At 32.8% G+C, this 21,310-nt stretch overlaps 1 protein-coding gene across 2 annotated transcripts in view; it reads right to left on the bottom strand.

The window, feature by feature from the left end:
- The window catches only part of LOC126816158 (FHF complex subunit HOOK interacting protein 2A), a 59,461-nt gene extending 38,580 nt beyond the window's left edge, over window positions 1-20,881 (bottom strand). For both annotated transcript variants that reach the window (XM_050542392.2, XM_050542393.2), the window contains exons 1-10: window positions 20,734-20,881; window positions 18,768-18,846; window positions 17,045-17,217; window positions 15,802-15,906; window positions 14,339-14,461; window positions 13,541-13,645; window positions 12,853-13,046; window positions 7,338-7,532; window positions 3,452-3,531; window positions 376-485 (exon numbers count right to left, since the gene is read on the bottom strand). In XM_050542392.2, the coding sequence (XP_050398349.1) occupies window positions 376-485; window positions 3,452-3,531; window positions 7,338-7,532; window positions 12,853-13,046; window positions 13,541-13,645; window positions 14,339-14,461; window positions 15,802-15,906; window positions 17,045-17,217; window positions 18,768-18,846; window positions 20,734-20,790 (1,221 nt within the window). In that variant the 5' untranslated portion in view covers window positions 20,791-20,881. The remainder of the gene's footprint in view (window positions 1-375; window positions 486-3,451; window positions 3,532-7,337; window positions 7,533-12,852; window positions 13,047-13,540; window positions 13,646-14,338; window positions 14,462-15,801; window positions 15,907-17,044; window positions 17,218-18,767; window positions 18,847-20,733) is intronic.
- Window positions 20,882-21,310: the final 429 nt, after the last annotated feature.

Below are 21,310 nucleotides of genomic sequence, written 5' to 3'. Positions count from 1 at the left end.
TGTAACAAGGGGCTCGAAGAACGAGGCTAGACATATTCCATAAGTCATGTCAAACGGTGACGCTATATTCTTATCTGGAGAGCATGCGCAATAAATAATTTCGGTGTAGACTGGTATAACCAGACTCTGGAAATATCCAGTAGATTGAGATTTGTGGTGTATTTCGTTGAACTTAACGGATTAGAAATTACAGTAAAAACAGAAATGATTGAATGTAAATCAGTTTATATACATTCATATTACATTATTATATGCGTTGTGACGCATTTGTGTCAATTTCTAGGTCCCAAATATTAGCGACTTAGTTCCTTTAAGCTTTCTGCAAGCTATGAAATAATAAATTGACAATTTTTTATTGAGGTTTTGGCTACTTACTTCATCTGATAAATGATCACATCTCTCTAATAATCTCTTTCTAATGGTAGGCTGTTCATCATTCAACATTTCAACCTCTTTATCCGTTCCAAGTAGAAAATGGGAAAACTCTAATATAAAAAGAAGGTAAAAAAAACATATGGTCGGGTAAAAAAAATATGACACTTTAATGGTGTCTGCATGACATTCATGAGGTATTATAGCTAACCTTAACCCTTTGGCACCATTACCCAATATTTCAAATTTTGATGTATCTAGAACCTAAACTGACAACCACTCATTGTCTCACATTCAGATAGCTTACTTAAAGTAGCAATGTGCCAAAAGACTAACAAAAAATATTGTATGCCACTCAAAGAACAAAAATAAGGATGGAAACAAAATAGCAATGAGCCAAAAGACTTACAAAACATTTGGTATTTAACGATTAAAAGAAAGGAAACATAATGTTGTGTAACGTCCTACTTGGACTTAGACATGAAATGAAATGTAATGTGTTTAAGTTTAACGTCCTACTAAGACTGAAATACGAAAAAAAATGTAATGGGGTGTAATGTCCTACTTGGACTGAGACATAAAATGAAATGTAATAATGTGTTTAAGTCCTACTCGGACTGAAACACAAAATGAAATGCAATGGGGTGTAACATCCAACTAGGAGTAGGACTGAAACATTAAGTGAAATGTAAACATCCTACAGTAGGACTGAAGCACGAAATTTAATGTAATATGGTGTAACGTCCTAATGATGCCTACATCTTGGCCTTTGATGGTCATGGATAGAGATGAGGTATCCTTCAGTCATCAACTGGCCAGTATAGGAATTAACATAAAAAAATGTGAATTTTTCATGGTTTTAAATCAAATTGTAATAGACTTTGGTGTTTGGAACAATACGATTTTAGCTAGAATATGTTTTATTGTATATGGTCGGAAAGTCTTTATTTGTCTTTTAGTCTTGATTACATTTCAATGCCAGAATATTCTATATTGATGAAATTCTAATCTGAGAATATCGTCTTGAAATATCTTATTTTTAAGAAATCGTCCTGATTTTACACAAAAGTATTTAAGATTGGAACAGATATATGCTTTAAGTAATAAATGTTTACATAAAATATATCTAAATTTCCTCATATACAGACAGTTTAAGATTTAAATTTCTCTGCCAATGAACTGATAAATGGACTAAAATATGTATATATTTCTCAGCCAATGAAATGACAGCAAAAAATGTCTAAAATAAAAATCTATGGTTTTATCAGTGCCAATATGATGGCATTTAAATTTAAAATCTACCCATAAATCAAATCTTAAAATGGTGGAGATGCTGTTTCTTTCCACAAAGTCAAAAGGGTTAAAATTACTTTGGCACTGGACAATGTTATATGTGATAATGGCATACATTTCAATTTAACAACTGCCCTTAAAAAGTATCATCTAAAAGACACTTCTTGTATCAAAATGCTCTGATTTGAAGTGAATTATCTGCCAGTTATAGGTCTTCATGAAAACTGATTGATGTCATTTTTATCTTCAAATTGGTTTTGAAATAGTCAAAGCAGGAACTGAATTTTACAATATATAATTACGAATCACTGAAACTGCGATATGAATTCTCTACCAACTGTCATAATTCAATTATATATTCATACTGATGTAAATATTTATTATATATTATTCTAATAGTATTATCAAAATGGAAAACTAATGTCGCCTGTCTTTTTATAAATATTAGAGAAGACCAAAATTTGACAGGTGTCCTGAGAATGTAATAACTATATTAAATGAAATATAAAGTGAATAACAATGTGTGTGAATCTATTATAGAATTATAATAAGCTTAACACTTTCTTTATTCCTTTATTCAATGTAGCACATTGGTCCTTAAGACAATATTGGTTCTTTGAAAAATTGTTGCTTCACTCTGTCTATAAAGTCAAATCACACATACTTAATGAACGTGAATATATATTTATACATAAAAACAGTGGTATTTTGTTAAAATCATAACCATTGTCAAAATATCCATCATATTCTATCTGAGAAATAAAGAGAGAGAGAGAGAGAAATGGGGTTTAACGTCCACTCGACACAACTAGGTCATTTCGGGACTAACATATGGTTTAATTTTATTTCAATAATTCGCTTGCGCATAGGGGTCTTTAGCAGTGGGAGGAAACCGGAGGACCCGGAGAAAACCCATGAGGTTGGACTTGAGAAATAAAGAGGTTTATTCCATATTTGGGATTGAAATTAACGTCAAGGCTAATCTAAGACGTGCAGAAATTAGGGGTTATAAAAGAGGGTGTTGAGCGAGACTGGTCAGAGGTCACCCAGGTATTTCAAACAGCTGTTATTATTGTGAACAAGGAACCTTCGGAGTCATTACAGCTTAACAATAAAGTTGTAGCAACCATTTAACCTGTAGTGTTATAAATTACGATCACAAACACAACAAGGAAAGAAGTCTGATAGTACTACATCAATTCTAAAAAGTAAGTGCAGGATAACCGCACTACATGCAAAGCAAAGTACACAGACATTACACAAGGAATAAACAAGAAATGAAATGAAATGGGGTTTAACGTCCTACTGTTTTGCTCCTACTGGGCTAATGAAGACCGGCATACACCATCCAGTGTGCTATGAGGGAAATTTTGCCCGGAGAGTGGCACTAAGGTCTACTCTTATATCGAATTCCAACTGCCAAGGGATCTTTTACGTGCACGTCAATATGTACAAGGGACCTCGGTTTTCCATTCCATCTGAATGTCTAGACAGCTGTCCTTGTCAAGCACTCCGTCCTGCATCACAGAGAGAAACCACGTCTGAATATCCCAATGAACGCTCTTGGCCAACACCAGGTGTGAACCTGCTACCTCCAGGCTAGCGAGCCAGCATCTTACCTACTTAGCCACTGTGGCTCCGAAGAATAAACAACAAATATTCAATCAAGTGAAGAAATCTGGAACCCAGCCATACGTTTCCACTGCTCTGTACAGTCCCGAACATGTAGTAAATAACAGTTTTAAATTCTAAAGTTTCTACTAAATCAATAATGTAAATACTGTACCTATTAATAATGGTGGAGAATAAACAATTCTTAGACATTTGGTAAAATATGCTGTGGCCATTAAAACACCTGCTTCAGATCTGTAATAAAAAAGGAAATATTAAATTTATTTTTAACTGACAATATTATATTCAAGAACTGCACGGAACCTGTAAACATTATTTTAGAATTGCATTCAACCTATACACAATATTCTAAAACTACACCCAACCATAGCCAATATTCTAAAACTACACCCAACCTGTAGACAATATTCTAAAACTACACACCAACATGTAGCGAATATTCTAAAACTATACCCAACCTGTAGACAATATTCTAAAACTACACTCAGCCTGTAGACAATATTCTAAAATTACAGCCAACCTGTAGACAATATTCTAAAACTACACCCAGCCTGTAGACAATATTCTAATAATAATCAAATAATTGTTACGTGCAAAGTGCTTTGTAAAATCAAGTCTCTATTATCACATTCTGTGCTGTCAATACAAGGTTCATGAAGTAAGTGTAGTCTTGTATTACATGTCTTAGCCAAAATATGCTAGTTTTACAGGTGCACATTAATTGATGGGTCAAATTTTAAGGTTATGAGGCTACGGCCCTACCCGAAAATAATGTTTTTAATATTGAACTGAGAACAATACAAGTAGTTAGGAAATGTAATAAATAAGGGAAAACTAGCATTTTTTTTTGGTGCCATGGAAACAACACACATGTATTTTTTGAAAAAAGTATGAAAATCTTAGGTACATCATATGATCTCTGTAACCAATTAAGATATAGTCACCAAATTTGCAGGATTTATAAACCAACATCTACCACAGAATGGGACAGAGAGTAATGTGAATTATCATTAACATTGCAAACGTTATCAAAATATTTCTCTAAAGACAAAATATTGTGGAGCGGCACATTTTCCAAGAATTATAAAAATCAACGAGAAAAACTCTTTCTCATGACCAGCAGTCCAGCATATATTGCCAAGTTGGAACCCATGGTGTGGTTCCTGAATTTTGTTCCTTCTTTCTATGTGGGCGTATAAAAACCAAGATATTATTTTTATCAGCAATGCTGATGCTTAAATTTAAACTAAGAAGATAAATTTGTCAATAATCACACTGACCTAAAATTCAAATCAGATCAATAATATTTATGGCATATCGTCAGACCGACTGTTTGTAATATCAATTCTAAGATTGAGTTATTTTTAACATAAATATGTACTTGTCAAAATCTGTGAAGTGCAAAAATGTGAGTGTATTGTTATCCATGAGTTGGTGTAGAAGAAACATGGTAACATTAGGTTGAGGTCGCAAGGATCAATAAATCAAATCAACAGTTACTGACATGTAACAGTAAGAACCTTTTATTCTATTAACTTTAAAGAACACTGGCTATATTTACGACAGCAGATCTTTGGACCCATGCTTTTATATGGCATATTGTGTCTGTCAAAGTCACCACTTTGGCTATATTTACGACAACAGATCTTTGGACCCGTGCTTTTATATGGTATATCGTGTCTATCAATGTCGCTGATCTTCATCCTATATTTATCAGACAATATGTAATTTTTCATGACTTAATCCATGCTAAAATGTACTTTAATTGATTGTTTAACATTTTATAAAGAAAAACAATCCAATATATCGACAGTGGATAATCTCCTGGGATATATTCAATCTGATTACCCAACATTTATAGGTGGTACTGGCTTGTGTTTAGCGTCTGTGGGATGGCAAATAATTTTTTACACAATGTTCAGTTAATAGATAAATAGATAGAAATGAGGTTTTACTTACACTCGACACAAACTAGGTCATTTTGGGACTAACATATGGTACAATTTTACTGCAATAATTCGCTTGACCGCAGGGGTCTATAGCAGTGGGAGGAAACTGGAGAACAAGAGGGGAAACAGGACTAAAAGTCCACTCGACAAGACTAGGTCATTTCAAGACTAACATATGATTAATTTCAAAAATTCACTTGCGCGTAGGTAGGGGTCTTTAGCAGCGGGAGGAAACTGTAGGACCAACCTCATGGGTTTTCTCAAGGTCTTCTGGTTTCCTTCCACTGCTAAATTTGTAAGACCTCTACAAGCAAGTGAATTATTGAAATAAAATTAAACCATGTGTTAGTCCTGAAATGATCTCATTTGTGTTGAGTGTATGTTTACGCATTTTCTCCATCTCTCTCGCTCTTTAAAGGCTGAAAAGCATATACTTCAGAGTAACATATGAAAACCATATGTAATTCCATGCTTGACATTGAAAAAACTGATTCAGTATGCCTATTGTAAAATTAAATCTAGTGAACATAAATCAATTTCTCAAGTATGTCAGTCCAGGAATGACCTAGCTATGTTGTGGGATTTCAGAATTTTTCTTTTCTGACATTTTTACTAAAAATAAAGGGGCATAACTCTTATAATTATTTAAGCACGTGGTTTCAGACCACAAATAAAAATCGTGTGTCAACAAAATATTCAAATTCGTACATAATAAAAAATAGGTGCACCTCGTTATTTGTCATTTTTAATTCCCGTACGGTATTCAAATTTATGTCAGTATTATTCCTACAAAATTACGTGTTGTCATAATACGACAGAATGAAAGCATGTCGACTACTGTCAATCTGTACTTTTTTCAAATTCACCTCCAAAATTATCGATTTTTCGGGGTATAAGACGATACTTTTTTTCAGCAGAAGTTCGGCATTCATCTTATACACCGTTTCGAATTCATTACGGATGGAGGTAAAAAACTGACATCCTGAAAATTTTTTGGCAGTAATCATCACTTCACGATAACGAGTGAGTGACATGCGCTATCATGTAAAACAATTAACTACTTACACTATTCCAATCGCAACATTTGTCGACATATCTCAGCTTGTTTATTTATCTTTTTTAAAAAAACATAAACCCTATTCAAAATATTATGATAAACCTGGGAATATGCCATCAAAATAGAATCTTTTCTCTGACATTACTCATGTGATAATTGTCACGTTAACACCTATTGTAATTTCACGCAGATAAATATATTGATTTACAAGTTAACGGATATATTAATTTGAGGTGTTATATACTCTTACAAAATGTGATATCTATGACAAGTTTAATAGCATTGATGTGAGCCGACAATATGTATATGTATATTGTCGGCTCACATCAATGCTGTTAAAATGTCTGACAATGGAGAAACCACGAAGTAAACGCATAGATTAAAATTATAACCACTCTTACTGGATTGATGAATAGTCCAACAAAGGGGAAGCAATGACTTCTGTTTAAGATTAGATTGATGAATTGTCTGACAAAGGATTAAGTCAGTCAATCAAAGCAGATTAAGTAGTTAATCAAGGTAGATATATAGACGCTATAACATGATAAATACGTTGATCAGTTAATTACCTAATCAATCCAGCCTATTATCAATGATAATCGGGTTGAGTGCTAGTTATACACTCAGTACACTACATTAATTTTGGAATTTTGAATACTATTTACCATTTCTTGATGTCGACTGGGCATGGTCCTGGTCGGACAATTTAGGACATTTGGAAAATAGTATCAGACATGTCCGGAATATACCGGAGAAATCCCATCACTGGTCAAACCCCATTTCTCTCTCTCTATAAAAGCGGATGAGCAAAAATTTCACAGTACCATATGATCAACATATTATACCACAGACTTAATACCGAAAAACTGACTGAGTAGGCTTATTGTAGAATTAAATTTAGTGAAGGTAAATCAATTCTCAAGTATAAGATCAATACTGTTAATATCAAAATTAGAAAGTCTGTTACTGTTTTCCTTGGTTAAACTGCATGTCGACATGTCGAGATCGTTAAGAAGTTTACTTTTCAAACTTACACTTGTAGGAGATCTTTCTTTATTTTATTAAGTAGAAGTTTTTCTGTTATAGTCGTGGCAAGAGCTGCAGCAACTGTGGGATGAGAAACTGCAATAAGCTGATCACAATAATCTAGCCAAGCCAAAAACGAAGTCAACTGCCATTTGCCTTTAAAAGTCTGCTGGTCTTCTTTAACTGTTACAACTGCATCGAGTCTATAATAGAAACATATTGATAAGCACAAAATCATGTAAGCCTATTATTGGCTTCACAAAATAACAGACCAGATTTATTGAAATCTTTTGTATAGAATTTGTGAATAGTGACAAAAACAGGAAATTCCAGAATCTTGAGACATTCAATAAAGTTATAGTTCTATGTTATCTTCAACTTATTTGATAAATAGTTCATGGACGAATTCAGTAGAAAACTCAAGTGCCAAAAATGTCACAGCGACTAGAAATATCTTTAATGTTGTAATAATGAAAAATATGGCAATACAAAAATTACATTCTAGTTCTCAGACAATCCTTAAACATACTGCTGGTGGGGAGACAAAAGATCGTATCTGGCATATTTTGCGAAATTTACTTTTTTGGTTCTTCAGAATGAGAATTTTCTTGGGTATCTTTTCATCTGGTTGTCGTATTTCTAAGCCAATAAAAAGATGTTGTCGTATTTCTAAGCCAATAAAAAGATAGTTTATAGATACTGTTTCAAAATGTCGAAAGAGCGAAAATTTTCTTGAAAAAAACAACTTTGCGTCTAACCAAAGCATTACAATCAAACAAAATATAGCCAGTATTGTTTTATGGTTAAATACGTATTAGTGAAATTATTGTTGTGACTCTACTGTGTGAAATTTATAAAATTGAAACAGCTAAAGGTGAATATTTTCCTACCTTTAACTAGCTTTCACTCCCTATTTTTGAAATGGATGTTGATCGAGATATGTGTGGATAGTTTTTTACATACTGTTTAAATGGCTACACATACATTTTATACATAAATATTTGAGAAAAACTTCAGAAATATGACATTTTGACGTGATGGATTTATAAGACATTTTGACTCTTAACCACTGTGCTATATTTGATTCTCCTGGACAATTTCGTAAAACCCAGATACAACCTTTTAACTCCCCACCGACGATACATTATGCAAGAGCTCAATCTGCCTATTGCAGGTCTTTCTTTAGGCCTGAAATGTTATCTAAATTATTAATTAGCCATTAATTAACTTATCCAGACCATAATCAACTCTCGATGGCATCGCTAGCCTGCGATACTGACTGGATTTGAATCGGATCTGCTGCTCAACGCTCATTGATGATTAAATCATGAAATGGATAATCAAGACTATGTATTTTAATCGTACCGACTTTAGTAAGTATGATCGCGGCTAGGCCTAAAAATCAATCGCTAAGTTATGAAGCCACCCGTTTCGGTCACATCTGTCACATATATGTATTGATATTTGAATTGAAGAGTTGCATTATGATTATGATGTTAAACAGTTAAAAGTTATCAATTTATTGAGCTCCTTCGCTCCAATGGTCATTATGTTTTGTATAATATATATTAAGAATTAACATATAATCTATTAAAGACACATTATGGGAAATTAGATAAAGAGCTGTCAGTTCTCACTATAATAGTTAAAAATTAGATAATATAAAGGGAATTTTACTGAAAATTTCAGTCAAATTGATCCACTCTGAACCAAGATTTTAGCAACTGAATTTTTGATCATCATTACTATAGTCGGGACGATAAAAAAAACATAGTCTCGATTATCCATTATCTTAATAATTTAGATAACATTTCAGGCCTAAAGAAAGACCTGCAATAGGCAGATTTAGTTCTTGCATAATGTATGTTTAATTAAGTACATGATTAAACCTCAAGAAATGAATAAAACCCGAACAGAACACAATTTTTATGGGAAACAGTAACTGGTTTTATTCTCAATGCACAATGTTTCGAAAAGTATTGATTATCGTTATCAAGTGCATATCATTGTGCTTGTTAATGATAAGCCGCTACTTGTCATATCATTGTGCTTTTAGAATAAAACAAGTTATTGTTTCCCATAAAAATTGTGTTTCATAATCACTAAAAGCCACTTAAAGATTGAACTGTTAATGATAAGACGCTACTTGTCATACCATTGTGCTTTTAGAATAAAACAAGTAATTGTTTCGAATAAAAATTGTGTTTCATAATTACTAAAAGCCACTTAAAGATTAAACTGTTAATGATAAGACGCTACTTGTCATAACATTGTGCTTTTAGAATAAAAACAGTTATTGTTTCCCATAAAAATTGTGTTTCTTAATCACTAAAAGCCACTTAAAGATTAACCTGTATAAAACCGCCACTATAACATCTGTTATAGCCCAATGTACATGTGCCTATTAGTGGTCATATGGAATGCTGAATTTATTATTTAAACATTCTAAATTTTTACTCCAATGATAATTGATTCAATGAAATAAATTTTTTGGTCATTTTTGACACATTTCCAGATTTCTACACATTGTAATACTATCAAATCAATGTATTTTCTTTTTTTTGCTTGTTTACTTTACAATATTTAGTTGATTACATTGAAATGATTTAAACTAAATAGGAGGGAAAGACCAGATCATATTCCATAAGAAATCAGCTCAAAGAGTCCTGAAAAACTATTAGAATTCAAGTATTGACAATATTTGTGTGATCACTAGTACCTATCATCAGTGGGAAATTCAACTTGACAAAAATCAGCTGATCATTAAGTATTTCACAATAAGGAATCATTTATTAGAAAATCATTACATTTCAAGAAGTATATATATATTATTAATATCTGAAGATGCCCATAGAATGCAGACAGCTAGCCTATATGATTTAATGTATGTCAGAATGAAGTAAAGTGGAGATTTTTTTACATGGACGTATTTTTTATTTATTTATACATATATATATACACAGATAAACACAAAAACACACTACGGAACACAATTAGTATTCTAATATTGTGTTCTATATTATGTTTTTATGTAAATAATGTGTGTCAATTGCGCTACATGTCACTATAAGAAAATAACTCATCATCGGCTGGGAAGTAATCTTGAGACAATATTAAGTTTTGCTTTATCCAATTATTTAAATTCTAAAATGATAAACAGTTTAACCTCTAGTGTAGGTAAACTATAACTAAACTATAAGAATTACTAAATGCCTCTAAAAGATTACTGTAGAGTAGGTGGTGTTTCGATGAATAAACAGTTTAACATTGGTAAACTATAACAGATACTAAACTATAAGAATTATTAATTGTCTCTAAAACACTATAAACCCCAGAAGGCCTCGTTCAGCATTTTTGTCAAAGAATGGCAAAAACGTGTTATAATTTTTGCAACAATTTTGCCACGTTGTAACGTGGTAAAAACAAAATGCCACATTTGTCTGGAGTTCCAAAACGTATTTTTTTTAAAAAAATGCCATGTTTTTGGAACGAGGTATTTTGTCCAGAACGAGGCTGTTCACAAGCATGAATACATGCTTTTACAAAAGGGTTGGGGCGGGGTTCAGCCAAACCAAAGTATCGTTGAGCGTATCGAGGACAGCATAATATTATTTGGTGACACTTTCAAGCGATTGTGTAGAGACAAAAACATATGGCAAAGTCGACTAGAAATGACATTCGTCACATAAAAAGAGTTTGTTACATTCTTTGTTGCAGTTTCATATGTTCACACAATATTTCCAACAAAGAGATGTGAGAAATGAAAAACAGCCAAGTTCAAAGCGGAGCTAAATCAATAATTGTATTTTAGGTCTTTGAAAATTATTAATTACAAATATGCTGTTCCTGTTTTTATATAATAAACAATATTATATTTAATATATCTCATGAAAGTTTATGTAATTGGCACTCAGTTGTATGTATAAAAAATGCGAAAGCAGTATCTAAACGGCCAATTAAATTCCATCGAAACATGAAATAGACACAATTTATGTTTATATAATGACATGTAAAGTGAACAACTTTATTAAGAATGCTAATTACATTTTCATCCTTCGGGTGACCAGCCTACGTCTGGATTCTTATTTAAAGGGTCGATCTGGACTTTATTTTGGAGAATAAAACTGCTTAATTTTGTGTTAAAAGCCCTTAAAATAAAATCTTCGACATTTGGGCCGAGCAACCAATAAAACAGGAACAGAACATTTGTAATTAATAATGTTCAAAGACCTAAAATACAATTATTGAGTTCTCTCAACTTTGAACGTGGCTGTTTTTTATTTCTCACAATGTCATTTCTAGTCAAGACTTTGCCTTGTGTTTTTTTTCTCTACATAATCGCTTGAAACTGTCACCAAATAATAGCACGATCATATGTTTCAATGTGATTGTCAAGCAACAGAGAACTTTCTAATCAAAGGGAAATAAATCTTATTTCATAAACTGTGGCTTTCATAAAAGATTTCAAGTCCATGCAACTGTAAGACTAGTCATATAACAATTGATTATAATATCTTTTTTGTTCAAACAAACTATTTGACACAACAAGGTTTGAAATATTTGCAGATTCTTAAAGTTGCATTCTGTAACGGCTGAATGTTTCTATTGCGGGTCTTGTTTCTAGCTTTAAATGTTATATAAATTTTTATTGAGACATTTATTCACATAACTTTATTGAATGGATTAGAACAGCCTCCCCCTTTAATAATGTATCGTAGCAATGGTAATTGATAATTGAGACTACATGTAGATTGTCAAAACTTCAAACACTCATAACTTTGCTGAGAATTTAGTAATTTGACTGAAATTTTCCACATATTCATTTTTCATTATCTATTTTTGAACTATTAAAGCAAGAACAGTCAGTTCTTTATCTAATTGTACATAAATCATCTTTAAACATAAGATTTGGCCCCGGTTTCACAAAGCATTCTCAGACTTAAGTTCAGAATTTACTCAACTTTCAATCACTGTTTATGAAAAATATCTTTGATCCAGAAACTCAAAACTTTGCACATAGGTCCTTATTGATGTATTTGATACATTAAAACAAGAAAAGTTTTATAAAGGGCTATATTTTAGTTGAACAAGGGGAAAACATTTTGAGTAAATTCTTAACTTAAAGGGACAATAACACTCTTGCTGGCTTGAAAGCTCCAGAAAATAAATAATATCTCTATCTAAGTACTAGATGTTTAAGTGTCCTACCTGTTGTGTAAATTATCCATTACATCCTATTTTACTTGTCCAGAGGGTTCGAAAATATTTTTAAATCGAAGTTTCATTTGAAAAGGTTTACGTTAGACGTTTCAAACCATTATGTTGAATTTTTCAAAATTTTTAAATAAGGTGTGTTAAGAAGAAATTTGTATCATCAATTAATTGAAATATTCTAAAATAGTACAATTTGTTGACCAGAATAAAGATTGGGACATAATATTCAGTTACAACAAGAGTGGTATTGAGCCTTTAAGTCTGGGAATGCTTTATGAACTCAGGGCTTGATTCTAGATCTGAACTTACCCCCATTTGGCATCAACAGATTCTATATCACTAGGACTGACAAAAGATGGTAGTTTATCGTACAAGTCACATAATCTGGTGATCAAATTATCACAGAACTTAGTATGACGAACTAAACAGTCAGCAGCAGATTGTTCGGGTAAACTGACACATAACATAATCCCTTCACATGCTTTAACACACACTCTAGCATCCTGTAAGAACATGTAGAATATATAAATACTTTCAACAAATTTGAATTAATTTCAAGCAAATTATGTAATCTGGGTTAAAATTTTAATAAACAGTGAGGCTGATGTTCCCCGCCTCGATCCCAAAATAAAAATATGACACCCACTCAAAAATTTAACTTTTTATAAAGCATCAAGCAATAAAAGCATTAAATTTATAGGGTTTAAACTTCCAAGGCATCGACAACTGAAATTGCTTATCTCCGCTAATTACTCCTAGAAGATAATGTTCATCACTGAATTCAGTCAAGACAAGAAACTATGTCTAGCTGTTTGGATGGGACAAAATACGGAGGCCCCCTTGCAGTTAGAAATGCTGCTGTTGGATCAAAATTTCCCCCATAGCACACTACATGTGTTCAATATCTCAGTTGGTGCAGAAAAGTAGAACGTTTAACCCAAATTCAATTTAATTTCCCATTTGTTTTGGGTGAATATATTAGAGATGAAATACTTACATTACTGGAAGACAGTGTCAATAAGGCATTAACAAGGCTAAAATCTTGAGATTTAGGAATACCACTTGTATTTACATGACTAGAATTTTTTACTGGTTTACCAGACTGAAATAGATATAAAAAAAACCCACATAAACCAAATATAATAGTTTGGACAACTGAACTGTACTGAACAAAATTCCCTGATTTCATAAACATATTCAATTTGATCACTCAGTCAAATAATTGCATTTGGGCTACAATACATTTAAATCATAAAGTACCCAAATTAGAGCTGCTAAAGTAACACAACACTTTGACCCCCCGAATCTCCTAATGTTTCAAATTCTCTGCCCTAGCTTCCTTATCCCAGTAAAAGTTGCCTCCCAGAGAACCAGCTACTCAAATTGTGGAGACTATTATGTCACGTCACCAACAAAATCGGACCTCCAGATCGAGTTCAAAGGGTTAAGATTTAGAGATATTACTGTTTGAATAAAATTACCAATGGCTTGCTCTTATTTCATAGTTCCATCAATAAAATTAACAAGGGTTCCAATACATGTAAGTCACAGTAACCTCAACAAAATTAATAATACACAAAAACACATACTTATGGAAAAACAGCTACTTATTTATTTGGGGCGACGTTTCGAAGAGTATTCTCTCAACGTTATCAAGCTACTCATCGAAACGTCGCCCAAATAAATAAGTAGCTGTTTTTCCATAAGTATGTGTTTTTGTGTATTGCTCTATCATGTTACTAAATGCCTCAAAAAGATTAAAATTAATAAAGGCTAAAACTTATTTCATAGTTACCTCAATAAAGAAATTAACAAGATATGGATCAGCTTTTATTTTAGAACAAACTGTACACAAGTATTCTATTTCTTCTTTCTCTGTTGGTCCTGCTCGCACTTCACCACAAATTTTCACCAATCTCTGTAAACATCCAAACAGAACACAAAAGTTGTTGGTTAACATTCTGAGTTGAAGTAGGATAGGATATGAATGGAGTTTAACATCTCGTAAACACACCTTTTATCTTCTATGATAAATGTGTGTAAGGTTTGGGTAGAGATTTTTTTCCGGACAACAGTGTTTCCGCCCACTCTTCATCAAATTCCAAGATTCAAAACAAGACACTGTAATGAAGAGACCTTTATGCTTGTCTACTGCGGCCTCTCCAGCATTTATTTGATTTGTATAAATAGAATAGAATGACAGAGAATGATGTGATGTTTATAAATAAAATAGAATGGAAAGAAGGAATGATGTGATGTTTATAAATAAAATAGAATGGAAAGAAGGAATGATGTGATGTTTATAAATAAAATAGAATGGAAAGAAGGAATGATGTGATGTTTATAAATAAAATAGAATGGAAAGAAGGTATGATGTGATGTTTATAAATAAAATAGAATGGAAAGAAAGAATGGTGCGATGTTTATAAATAAGATAGGTTGCCAGGCAACGAAACATACGCCCACAGCAGCTAAATCGTCCGGGCAGTCAACAAGTGTTGTCGCATATTTTTACTTCTTTCGGTAATGAAACATTTATAATACACTAAAATCAAATTAAGAGTAACAACTCATGAAGTAATTATCAGAAAACCATTAGAATTTGTTTGTTTTTTACAAAGTTCTGCCCCATGCTAACGTTTAGTATACAAAACTTTTAATATCATGGATTTAGCTGTTCAAGTCATAAAAATTTATTGAAAATCAATATACTTGTTCGTCTCAAGCTCTTAAACTCTGTGTATCAATCTGAAGTCAACCGAATGATAACTTTAGCCTCTAGAGCGTCACAAGATTTTTCAAAGTGATCAAGGGCCATAAGAAAGAAGGAATGATGTGATGTTTATAAATAGAATAGAATGGAAAGAAGGAATGATGTGATGTTTATAAATAAAATAGAATGGAAAGACAGAGAATGATGTGATTTTTATAAATAAAATAGAATGGAAAGAGGGAATGATGTAATGTTTATAAATAAAATAGAATGGAAAGAGGGAATGATGTGATATGAGTTAATAGAATAGAATGGAAAGAGGAAATTTTACTTGAGATGCAACTCTAACTTTAATGGATTCACTCTTATGACTAAAGTATAATTTCATCCAGAATGTCTGACAAATACCGGGTAAGTTATATTAAGGTTTACACGACAGGAGCAGTAACTGAGCAATATTTCTGAGATAGCCTTATAATTTATTTTAGATTGCCTCAAGAGAATTGCCAATAAATTGTAAAATTTAGAATAGAAGATATTTATACCTGTACAGCTCTATGAACGTTTATATGTGGTAATAAAGGATGATCTAATCTCGATAACAACTTGGTAAAAAATATCAATATTACTTGTTTCATACCAGGTGGATGCTGTAACATAAAAATTGAGATATATTTAACATGCAGTCAATGGTGTACATGGGATCTAGGTTTGTCATCCAATCCGAATGACTAGACAAAATTCTTTGCCAGCCCCTGTATCCTCCACTACTGTCAAGGGGATCCCTGGCTGGAAAATCCTGAAGAATTTTCAAGTCCAATACTTAGATCCAAATCAGGACCTCCTGTATACTGGTCCAGCACCCTGCTCATCGAGCCACACTGCCTCGGACGAAGGTTCAGTGATCTAGCTAGTGTTCGTTATACAGTCCAAATACAATTTTTATCTATCTCTATACATATATGCCATTACAATTTTAATTGGTCTTAAAGTAACGATGCATGATTGGCATTTTTCGGAAAATATCAAATTTCTCCACACTTAATCCATGCTCCTATATACATGTACTCAGGTTGATTATTTAACATTTAATTAAGAAACCAAAATTAAAATACCAACGCCAGGTAACCTAGTGGCTAGGATTCAATCAAATTTAAAACATGCCCATCAATTTGGTTCACAGCAAATAAAGATGGCGACAGTCTTGTTACATATGGAACAGCGTATATCAATGGATTTTCATTTTGTTATATCGGTGTAAATACTGAACAGAATTGAACCATTTTTGAACTGGTATTCCTATTAGAAATTCAAATTTTACAATATTGTAGGTTGCAAGGGATTACATCGTCCTAAAATCCTGCATAGAGTCTTTAAAGCGATAATTTCATATTTTTAAGTTATATTTTTAAAATGTATTAAAATAAAGCCTTAAAATAGATGGTATCTATAAACAGTCCTACCTTGTTAAAAAATAATCCTATTAATCCTATAATTCACTATTGCCAGTTGAGAAACTGGCAAAAATATCATTTTCAACTTCAAATTCAAACATCGAAGATAGCTATTCCATGGGGGGGGAGATAGAAAAACAAGGGAGGTAATTGTGATATTATTTCCGGGGTGAATGGTTTTTAAGTGTGAGAATGATACCTATGATCGTATAATAGTGTGTTGACAACCTATTGAGCAAAAGACATAGGAATAATTATGTTTTGAATATCTTAGAAAATATGAAATACTCGCTTTAATAGCACAATAGTGATTATTATTATAACAATATCTTACATCTGTTCTGCCGAGCGTATAAAGAGTTTCTAGTAATCTATGTTGCAGTAGATATTCTAAACATGGCCCTGTAGTGCCAACTTCTAATTGTTCTCTTTCTTCTTGTACTAATATTAATACCATTTGTTCTATGTGTCCTGGTATAGTAGTTTCCTCAATACGTCTTCTCTCCTCTGTAAAAATATATTGATATAATGGTTTATTAAAGAAGCTTCAAGCGGTAAGCAAGAGCTAAATCTATCACTCATAACTTCGCTCAGAACAAATGAATTAATGAAAAAAATGGGGTTTAACTTCCTACTTCTCTACATCGATTGGGCTTTAAATGAGATAGCTCTGGAGACAACTGGGGTTTAACGTCCACCTGTCACAAACTAGGTCCTTTTGGGACTAACATATGGTTCAATTTTATTTCAATAATTCACTTGTGCATAGGGGTCTTTAGCAGTGGGAGGAAACCGAAGTACCCGGAGAAACCCACGAGGTTGAACAGGCGACCCTACTCCTTGTCACGTACAACTGGGTAATCGAAACCATGCCAGTTGACTCAATGACAAACCTTATGATGCAAATTGGGCTAATGAAGACAGTGCTCAGAACAAAAAAATTGGATTTAAATCTTTGTTTAATATTTATTTTTCATCATGCAGATTAAATTTGTGAGATTATCTCAGTTAGTCTAACATGTTCTTGAAAGGGTATTGAACAATTATACATGTATAGTTAATAGTATGTATTATGTAAGATTTAGAGACGGCCGCTCTTGTTGGCTTATTTATATCGCCTGCTGAAAGTGTCAAAATTTTCAATTAAACATTTCTTTTGGACTGATATTCCTTTAAGAAATTAACCTTTGACAATATTGCAGTCTACAAGAGTTTCATAATCTCTAAATGACAATCAACATCTTTCATTTTCTGATGAATCAAATATAGTTTAAACATAGTAGTCTAATCATACATGTACACCCTTGTTCGAAACTATACACATGCGTACTGCAGCATATTCATTAATCAACTCATTTTGTTTCAGAATAATCATACATGTATATACATTGTTGGCGACATTTAAACTAATTCCTATACCGAAAAACAATCCGATACTGGGAACAATCAGAGTAGCTGAAAATCAGTGAAAAACATGGGTGATGCAGTTAATTTGATCAAAGGTGTATACTACATCTAGTACTAACTCGAAGGATGTTAGTCTGTTTGTGGTTGATAGTTTTCAAACTCAACCTTAACACCATTTAGGCCTTTAACTTTCTATCACGATGTGTCTACTTTACACATACATATATGGGAGATTGGATAAAAGGCTGGCAGTTCTCACTATAACAGTTAAAAACTAGATAATGTAAAGGGAATTTGCTGAAAATGTCAGTCAAACTGACCACTCTGAACCGAGATTTTAATGATTGAAATTTCGGCCTAGCCTTAATCATTATTACTAAACTCGGTACGATAAAAAACATAGTCTTGATCATTCATTTCATGATTAAATCATGAATGGAAGTCAAACAGAAAATCGGAACCTAATCCAATAAACATTGCAGGCTAGCGATGACATTGAGAGTTATTATGGTCTGGATAAGATAATTAATGTCTAATTAATAATTTAGAAAACATTTCAGGCCTAAAGAAAGACCTGCAGTAGGCAGATTTAGCTCTGGCATAATGAATGTTTAAGTATTCAATCATAATACATGAAATCTACACCCAACCTTTATTATCCACAAAATAATGTGTGACAGCATTCCAATGGTGTATAAATTCCTCTTGAAGAGTCAAGTTGGGTACAAACTGCAAAAATAAAAAAAGTTCATCAAAATCGAAATTCCTGATCAATAATATAGCACTTACCATGGTCCTCCAAGATGGGCGTTCATACACTGCATTAGGTTGATTTTGATAGATTATATGAATGTAGGCTAAATAAACTGATTTACATTTCTAATTTTTAATTGTAATGTCTAAGGTCATCTTTGGTAAAACATGTGAGGAGTCCAACAATCCAATCTAATTTTGGAGTATGGTTTGACATTTCAGTACTACGCTGACTTGAGAGATAGGTTCCCCCCACCTCCCCTTCTTCAAAGCACCACATTACATGGCGCACAAGACGATAGAAAAAAACAACATCGTTCACTGATTTTAAAACATTCATTGTGTCTTAAAGGGACTATCCAGATTTGAACAGAGTCTCAAAAATAAAAGTCAGAGTACATGTATGTATGAAATTTAAGCACCCACATATAGAGAAATAGTGTATTTACCTTGTCTCAAAATTTCAGCTCAAAATATTGAGTCGTTTGGATGTGAAAGTCAAAAATGCTTATCCGGACATGTAACCCTTTTAAGACTTTGGGTCAATTTTTTCGTTGGGCAACCTGATAATCGATTTCCATTTCTTTAGAGGTCTATACAGTGAATGACCCATGTGCTGTACTTCATAACGAAGGGTAAATTTCACCTACACATTATTTTTATAAAATAAAAGTCTGGTTTTATCCAGACACCGTATATATAATACAGTTTGGACACTGGTCTCCATTTCCAGATGAAGACTGGCAGGTTTAAGATGTTTGAAAACGTTTGACAAATATTGAGTTAGTTGCTCGGCTCTTAGCTAGGTAGAGGATTTTAAGGGATTTTAACACAAAATTAAACATTTTTTTTCTCCAAAATATTATCGGGATTGGCCCTTTAAATATTAAACATTTGAGACACAAAGGCTCATACTCATAGTAAAGAGTCACTAACCAAAAGGTCTCGGGTTCAGGTTCACTCCCATGGCCACAAATGTTCCTCAGGATTTTCTGACACAGCGTTGAAAGTGATGCAAGACGGAGGGCCTGGCAAGAACAGTGTCTAATCCTTCGATTGGACAAAAAACTGAGGTCTCGTGTACACATTGGCATGCATGTTAGTAAAAGAATTTGAAACAAGAGTAGACTACAGCACTGCTGACTGATGTCCCGGGAAAATCTCCCTGACAACCTGGCTCCATGCCCAGTAAGTGCAGATGCCTGGTAGGACGTTAAACCCCAATTCATTTTGTCTTAAATATTTTCAGGGCAAAATTATGACATCAACATTCATTGAATATATATTGACTTCTTGTTTTTAATAAGAGGTTTATTATTAGCTCTTTTAAATCAGACTTAAGTGTAGGACCCAACATACGGTGCATTGACAAAAATAATTGGCGCTATTGCACTTTCACACCTCTACTAGAGCCTCTAGAGGCTCTACTCAGACTACCATTGCCTTGTACCCGGTACTACATGTATGTATTCATAGTCATACATCATACTGGCTCTACCTAGCATAGCTACAATATGTAGCTTTAAACTGCGTTGGAGTAAGGCGGAAGACATCAGTAGTGGTACCATTTCTATACCTAGCACTGCACTACACTACAGACAGTTGATTTCCCGTGGTGGTAGTATTGTTTGTTATGTTTATTGTTTCAATATTATATAATGGGTTAAACTTCTAATTTGGAAAAATGAATAATAGAATATCCAAAACAGCGTCAAAACAAATAAGAAAATAAACAAAACATCACAAAACCAATATAAATATTATAGTTATTGTTTACATTTATTTTTATGGAGCAGAGTTATCTGCGCTTTACGGGCTGTTACTCAAACTATAAAGAATAAAACTATTATTTCTAATACTTACAGAATCCACTGCATGCTGAATTAATGTAGTGAATTTATTGAACATTCTCTTTTTCATTTGTTATAAATTTCAGTTGCGTTAATATTTCCATGTAAGATTAAAATCATAAATACTGTTTTGACAGAACGAACAATAAAAAGTAAATATCCGACCGGAAACACGTTTAGACATTTCGAACATCCAGGCACTTTATTTATATTTTTCAGATTATTATTTCCAATTATGAAGTAGAGTATATTTTGTTGTCAGTCATCATATATTTCGGTTTTAGAAATAGTCTCTTTCGTCCTGTGTTTGGCCTCAGTTTATTTGGTCATTCAGTTAACTGAGTTCTTTAGGGCGTTAACCCCATTTCGTTTTAATTCTTTAAATAGTCTTTTTCAACTAGACACTTCATATAGCATGTAGTCTCGACTTTCTATGTCATCTTCAGTTTTTACCTTATTTGGAGTGATTAGAAATCAGTTAACTTTGCTACTATCCTAACATCTTGTTTCACCTGGGCACCCTTTTTTCTAAATCTCCATTTTGAATGCATCAGTTTCCCTGTCTTTGTTAAAGCACCGAGGTCACTAAC

Source organism: Patella vulgata, chromosome 3, assembly GCF_932274485.2.
Source record: "Patella vulgata chromosome 3, xgPatVulg1.2, whole genome shotgun sequence".
Taxonomy (NCBI): Eukaryota; Metazoa; Mollusca; class Gastropoda; family Patellidae; genus Patella; species Patella vulgata.
Note: the sequence above shows the minus strand (reverse complement) of the source record. Positions and strands in the feature narration are given on the sequence as shown.